The following is a 7812-nucleotide window of genomic DNA, read 5'->3' on the forward strand; positions in this document are numbered from 1 at the left end:
AAACGATAACAAACTTCACTTTACAGCTTACGCAAACCGGATAACCTCAAACTGAAAGAAAACACGAGCTACCGACATACCAGGCGACCAAAAGAACCTAGACTGACGTGACGAACTTCAACAGTCCCGTGACCGACGTTATAAAAGCGCTTGCCCGACATCGTGATCCCGTCGCCGATGACGGAGAATCCATCCGTTTCGGCGTTCCCTGCTGATGCTTACCGGCGACGCGAAACGTTCTCGATCGAACGTGGTCTCCCTCTCCCCCTTTGCGATGTTCGATCCCCTTCCCCTTTCCGTTTCGCGACTTGACAACGTGAAGTAATGCCGGGCGAAACGCGGCCAAAGGACACCGTCGCGAGAGAGAGAGCGAGAGAAAGACCGAGAGAGAGAGAGAGAGGACTCGTTTGCTATTTTCGTCGGGAATGGCAACGGCAAGTCTCTCCTCCCTTCTCGCGTCTCTCTCGCTTTTTCTCGAAGGAGACTACGACGCGTATCGATCCTTCGCGCGAGGAACGACCGGGTGACGACGTGAGCGAGAGGAAGCGGCACGGTCGAAACCGTCGATCGACCGTCATCGTCGTCGCACGGCTGATTCACGCAGCATTCGCGCACACACAGTTGGGGATCTGGGAACTCTACACTCAGACACACAACACGCTCACACATGCGCGCGCGCGCGCGTGCGTGTATATATACATGTGCGCGCACGCGCGCGCGATGATCTCGCGTCCATCTATACGCGTGTCCGTGTACGTCGGAGGTCGCGTGAATGCAGGGATCAAGGATCAAGGAAGAAATCTTCGAGGAACACGTACGAACACTGAAAAATCCTCAATCTCGTCGTCGACGGAGGTACCTCTATCCTCTTCTTTTTTCCTTTCTGCTGCTCCTCTCACGAGACTGGCTCGGTCCTGTCCCTCTCTCTTTCTCTCTCTCTCACTCCCTGTTGGTCGTTCTCGCTCTTCCTCGTGGTCGAGACCCTCCGAGGTCTCGTGAGCGGACTCCTCGAGGGTATTCGGCCGCCCGCGTTCGTTGACAGCCAACTTCAAACCCCGGCGCGTGAACGAGATCAAACGAGAGACGCACGCACAGACGCGAAGGTATCCGCGAGGATACCTTTTTGCGTATCGCCGAGAGAGCACACGCGAGGAGAGAACACGGCGCGACTCTCTCGATTCCCCGCACGGCGAGTCTCCGATTATTCGCGCTCACGCTCGGCTCCCCTCTTCCCCGGGGAAGAATCGTCCGTCCTGTCTTGATCGACCGACCGACCGTCGCGGAGCGATCGCGCCCGACTTCGCTCCGCTTCAACGCCGTGAAGTCCGTCGCGAAGCGAGGCGACGAGGCGCGGCCCGACGGATCCGCGAGCTTAGGCTTCCGCGTATATACACTACACACACCAAGGGCACCTCTCTCTCCCTCTCAGCGCGGAGATTCACCCGTTCGTAGGAAGCAGCAGTACGCCGCACGCAGCAGCACTCCGCCGTCCATCGCGATACGCGCGATAAGCGAGATAAACGAGATGGATCGGGCGACCGATCGAAATGACGGCGATTGGTCGAGAGGCAGCTCCGTCGCGATCTATCGAGCGCTCGCGAGTCAACTCGCGCAGCGCGCATGCGCGCGAGTTTGCGGCGCGGCTATGTTCAGGACGGTACGACGGCAACGGCGCGGTTTTCGGGTCGATTTCGATTCGGTTCCATCAATATAATGGTGAATTCGATCACTCGTACTACACTGGATCAATGTATATTAAAAGCCACTTTATATAAAATATCTCAATGCAGTGATAAATATAATCAACTTTGACAATGAAATGATACATATATATTTTGTTAAATAACGGGACAATATCATTAGTAGATAGTTAATCGTTTAAAATATTTAGATACTTTTACATTTAACTTTGTTAATTTCATGTATAGCAACTTTTAGTTTGCACTAATCTAGTGTAGTGCAAATAATCGAATTCGCTATAAGATTAACTTTAATCTCGGTTTAATTTACTCTTTATTTTTATCTAAGAATTAGAAAAGGGTAAAAAGTAAATTAAATCGAAACTAAAGTTAGTTTTACATTGGTAAAACCAGGCCTTTTTCATTCCTACCAATGTAATTTAATTTTAATCTCGATTTAATTTACTCTTAATATTTTTGTAATTTTTAAATCTGAAAAAACATGAAAGTAAGTTCACGTTTTTCTGGATTTAAAAATTACAAAAATATTAAGAGTAAATTAAATCGAGATTAAAATTAATTTACATTGATAGAAATAAACATAAAACGTGAGTATTTTAAATCGATAGATAATAAAAAATTACTGAAAAATCATATCGTGTCAAGAATTCATAACAAAATCATCAAAAGTGTATCGAATGACGTAATTATATGATTTTTTTTCTAAAATAACTAATCTACTTGATGTCATCTTTGGATCCCACTTTGTGTCCAGCCTAGAACTTTGTTCTAGTTCAATTTATATGACATAAATTCGTCACGGATTCTTGTAAAAAATTCTGTAAAATAGACTTGGAGAACTAACTTCAATAACTAACTTTGACTAAATTATCGATTCGTAATAAACAACGATTCTCAATAACAAACAATGACAAAAGACTTCGCGCGAATTCTGAGTCTTGCCAGAGTCATATCTGAACTTCCTTTGTTTATTTTATTTCCTTCTTTTAAAATTCTCTATTTTCAGTGCTGAAAGAAATGCGACGGAGAGTGAAGATCGTCACGTAGATATTTTCAGCGTCGAAACCTCGAAATCACGAGCGCGAGATCGCGAGACGACGGCCTGGCAGCAGCGGCGTTCGGTCGACGAAGGGCGACGCCGCGGCCGTATCGCCGATAAAGCGGCGCGCCGTGCATCATCAATATGGCGGCGAATCTCGAGGAGGAACAGAGCTTACGCGAGTGCGAGGAATACGTGCAGAGACACAATATCCAACAGGTCCTGAAAGACTGTATAGTGCAACTGTGCGTGGGCCGGCCCGAGAACCCGATCTCCTTCCTGCGGGAATACTTCCAGAAGCTGGAAAGGGTACGTAAGTCGTGCGTGGCTGCGATTAACCTGATCGCGGAGAAAGAGAGGAGACGATAAGGATATACGTCGCGACTATTGCGGGTCCCCCGACTCTCCTCGCTTCGGAAAGTAGCGTCACAAGGTTTTTCAACGAAGGGCTGAAGTTTTCCGAGATGGGTGACATTCGTTGTGTATAAAGGACACGGCGGACCCTCGCTTCTCGGTACAACGTTAACGCGATACGCGTGATTGAGGCCATTCGATTATGCTATGTATCGCTCAACTTGATGAAAGTTACAAAAATGGGCAAGTTGACTAGAATGTTTATAATTTTAGGTATTTTCCATTTGTTGACTTAAATCGATACAAGTGTCGTTTTGTCTTTGTTATTCATGGAATGTCAAGAAAGATGGACTGATGCTTGTGATGACTTGTGTCATTAATGGAAAAAAGTACCCTGGTCAATATCTAGGGGTTGATTGTATATCTTGAGATGAGGTGTTATAAAAGTGAGTGATTTACTGGAATATTTATAATTTTATTAATCAACACATCTTGTGAATTTGCTCACTCTTATAATTTTTATCTTGTTTCAAGATGCACAATTAACATCCTAATGAATTTTCTCTCTTTTGTAATTTTCACCAAGTTGTGTTATATACAATCAATCTCCGAGATGTGACCAGAGATCTCCATCTCCTGTCTGCTTCTACTAATTTAGTTTAATTTTAGTCTTGATTCAACTGACTCATCTTTTTTTACTTCTAAAAATTTAGCCTAGTTCTGTCAATGTAAGATCAATTTTAATCTCAGTTTAATTTACTGTTTATCTTTTTCTAATTCTTAGAATTATATTGTATAATTGGAAAAAGATAAACAGTAGAATTATGTTTGTCTCTTCTACCAATGTAGTTTAATTTTAATTTTGGTTCAATTAATTTCTTATTTTTTCTAGTTATAAAAATTAGAAGAAGATGAAGAGTAAATTGAATTGGGATTAATCTACATTGATAGAAACAGACATTAGAAAAAAATAAACAATTTGAACCGAAATTACTCTTAAATTGGTAGAATTAAGTTATAGAAAAAGATCAAGAAGTTGAATCAAGATTAAAGTTAATTTACATTTATAGAAACAGATATCTGAGAGCTTCTCTTCTCGTCTTCTCGAACTGTGAAGATGTTCAAATCTTTCTTAAAATTTTGAGAGGTTTATTGATAATATGAACTTCTGCAGTAATGGACTGCATCTCTTAAAAGGAATCTTTTTAGCTTTCTTTTTAGTTTTCCTGTGCGAGAAGCTACATTTGTATAACAGATCCTTGTCTTTCTTCCTCCATTGTCCAACAATTGCAGCAGAAGGAACAAATTAATCGTGTTGTGATTTTACGGGAGATTGATCTACGTTTGGAAGAAGCGTTATCAGGGCTGTGCTTCATTTGGTAAACATTGCAATCTGCAAAACTGTTTTTCTCCGTGGAAACAGCATCGTGTTATCTCGACGTCATAGATAACCATCGAGTTTCGTTGAAAAATATCTGGGGCTTTTTGTCAGATATAGTAGCGCGCGAATAAGTATTTTGTGCGGGATATTTGGCTCGTCTTTCGCAAGATTGATACGTCGGAGTAATGACCAACAGACAGCATCGTCGTAGGATACCCGCAGATGCCCGCGCGACAAGTGCTGCTATCTGTAGCCATCTTCACTACAGTCGTTACAGTAGATATCTGAAATACTATGGATGATAAAGTTTGTTGTATCATAAAGTTTGTTTCTTTTTTATTCCTACACTAGACTTCATTAAGCCATGATTGAACTAGAAATTGAGAGTGAAATTGGATTGGAATTTAAGCAATCAAAGCAAAATCCACTAAACTTGAGATTGGTTTTCTTTCTTCTGATTGGTTAAATTCCAATCCAATCTCAATTTCAGTCTCCAATCTGATCACTGCTTTAGAACTTCCTTTCTCGTTTTTGCCAAATATCATACATATCTATTTCAATTTAAGTCCTAAAAGTGTACTAGTTTAGCTATAGAAAACAGACCTACAGAAAAATATCATTCTATTGCTCAGAAAAGTGACTACTCAATTTACTTTTTTTTTTCCCCCGGTTATCTTTCACAAAGAATGTTTTCTTGATAATGATCTTAAAATATACTTATTGCAAATTTTAGGAAAACTTATTATATACTCGAAACAGGAATTTATTTTCTTTTGAAAAGTATTATAAAATTAATCGAAGAAGCGACTTTATATAATAAGCAAATAAAATTTTTTTTAATTTAATAATCTTGATTGAAATCTTAAACTTACTGGGACTCCGAATATATTTTGAACAAATTTGATTTCTGTGATGAAGTTATGATAGATTTGCGGATATATGAGCTTTTGAAATATTTGAAGCAAGTAATTATTATTTGCGTATAATATGTATTTTTCTGTGTGTATAATAGATTCTTTGCTTACACTCTTCCCATTTTCTAATCCATTTCTATTAATGTAGATCAACTTTAATCTCATTTTAATTTACTTACTCTCTTTATCTTTTTCTATTTCTTAGAAATGAGAAAAATTAAAAGTAAGTCAAACCGAGATTAATGTTAGTTAACATTAACAAAAATGGACTTAAATAAACTCATTTCTACGAATGATTAACTCTCTTTAATCTCTTAGTTTATTTAGGTTTATTTAGGTTTATTTTTATTTCTATATTGGACTACATTTCCTTCTCATTTTTGCCAAACATATTTTATCGGACAAACACATATCTGTTTCACTTTAAGTTCAAAGACTATATATTAGTTCAGCTAAAGAAAACATTCTTTATTTTATTTTTATCTGATTCTTCGGATTAGAAAAAGATATAATAAAAAGTAAGTTAAACCGAGGTTAATGTTAATCTATTTCATTATCAGAATGATTTCTATCAAAATCAGACTTATTTCTATCAATGCACAATTGTTCCAATTCTTGCTGAAAAAGCTGAACCTTTAGGCCCGTTTCTACCAATGTGGATTAACTTTAATCTTGGTTTAATTTACTCTTTTTTTTTCTAATTCTTGAAACTAGAAAAAGATGAAGACTAAATTGAATCGAGATTAATCTATAATTAATAGAAACGAGCATTAATCGAATTTAACAACATTTGTATAGTTATAAAACTGACCAATCTCTCATAGCTATTCCTTGTGAAGAATGGAATAACTGTGATTGACCAGTTTCATAACTACGTGTGTTATTACTCGAAAAAGGGTGCGGTGTAGTCAATAACTGTGTTACAAATTTTGCCGTCAGTTCCGAAAGTAAATTCAGTCTGTTCAATTTACTTTTATCTTTTACTAATTCGAAAGAAGATAAGAAATAAGTTAAACTGAGATAAAAATTAATTTACATCGGTGTAGGAATAAACATTTACTGTTTTTTAGCGAAGTTTCTAAGACAAGATAAGCTAGTTTTAAATTAAAAATGAAATAGGTAACGAATATAAAATAATTCTCGCGTTAGAAAGATAAAATATATGCAAGGTGTATAAGGTCTTTGCAGAGAAGTAAAGTGAATGAGAAAGTTTTTCAAGAAAGATTCCGTAATTAACGTGATTATTCTTCGCCAGATATTCCAGGCTCATCTTTGATCAAATAAAGTGGATTTGTGAGGGCGGATGTCTTATGATTGAAATACGTCAATCGGAGTAGCAGTTCGGATTATATCCTCACTTTGGCGTGATCCTTAATGCAGTTCTGTAGGCCCCAAGACCTTTTGCCGCCCGTTACCTTTCCCATTTAACGCTAGCGACGCTAGAGCAATTACGTTAAGCAACCAAGTTCGTGCAGCCGCCACCCACGCGATTGGAGAACGCGACGCATGTCGCCCGAGGAGATCGAAGGCTTCGCTAGAGCGACCAAAAGATCGACGGCTACCTAAAATAAACGGAAACGCGACTGCTGTCATACGGAAACATCCCCGTCGAGGAACGCCGGCATATCCCGAATGTACGAAGAATCTAGGATTTTTGTGGCTATAGGATGCCATCGGATTTACCGGGACGTCCACGGATACCTCGTATTCTGTCATTCTCGACGTAAATGTTTATCAAGTCGCACAAAGTGCGTAGGCCGAAGGCCGTTTCCGAGGCAGAAAGAAAAATATGGCGAGGTATTTCGCCGCTGGAAGAATCGATATGAGTAAACAGGGTTTCGTCAAGGTTAATTCCCTTTGTGATGATGATCTTGCTATTGACTGAGAGACAAGTATTTGGTGTTTGTGACTATAATTGCATGGTAAAATAATTATGATTATACAGGGTGTTTCCAAATTAAATCGCAAAACTTCGGGAGCGTGTAGAGGAGTAAAAAACTAAGAAAAAAAGTCCTATAGACATATGCTCGTTTTTGCTCCGTTTCAGAGAAATCGAAAAAAAATGTTTACATTTCTTGCCATATCTAGCACCGACATATTTGATTACATTTTCCACTTTCTGTTATGAATTTGTCAGTCGCTCTTTGAAAGCCTTTAACAGTAGATGAATTTTGTCTTTTGCAATATGCCGCGTACGTATTCTAATAGTGAATATGCTGATATGGTTTTTGTATACGGTTTCTGCAACGGTAATGCTTTAAAGGCGGTGCGAGAATATGCACGACGATTTCCAAACAGAAGAGTGCCAAACCGAAGAGTGTTTATGTTGACATTTAATAGATTGCGAGAGACTGGATCATTTTCAATTCGACAAGAAAACAACCGATTTCAAGCAGCGTTACGAAGAGATTTGCAGGCAGGGAA

The 7812-nt window shown here is 39.3% G+C and overlaps 2 protein-coding genes across 8 annotated transcripts in view; one reads left to right on the forward strand and one right to left on the reverse strand.

Moving 5' to 3' along the window:
- Patronin (calmodulin-regulated spectrin-associated protein patronin) overlaps positions 1–1509 on the reverse strand; it is a 73619-nt gene extending 72110 nt beyond the window's left edge. For 5 of the 7 annotated variants that reach the window (XM_018458300.1, XM_018458302.1, XM_018458301.1 and 2 more), the window contains exon 1: positions 819–1509. The gene's annotated coding sequence lies outside the window, so the exon portion shown is untranslated. Of the gene's footprint in view, positions 1–222; positions 280–818 lie in introns of those variants that run through there. The other 2 variants (XM_018458296.1, XM_018458297.1) reach the window with 2 other exon arrangements.
- A 1374-nt stretch (positions 1510–2883) lies between these two features.
- Positions 2884–7812, forward strand: part of Pka-R1 (protein kinase, cAMP-dependent, regulatory subunit type 1) — a 16370-nt gene continuing 11441 nt past the window's right edge. The window contains exon 1 of the mRNA XM_018458308.1: positions 2884–3048. Coding sequence (XP_018313810.1) covers positions 2884–3048 — 165 coding nt within the window. The remainder of the gene's footprint in view (positions 3049–7812) is intronic.

Source organism: Mycetomoellerius zeteki, unplaced genomic scaffold (assembly GCF_001594055.1).
Source record: "Mycetomoellerius zeteki isolate Tzet28-1 unplaced genomic scaffold, Tzet1.0 scaffold72, whole genome shotgun sequence".
Lineage (NCBI taxonomy): Eukaryota > Metazoa > Arthropoda > Insecta > Hymenoptera > Formicidae > Mycetomoellerius > Mycetomoellerius zeteki.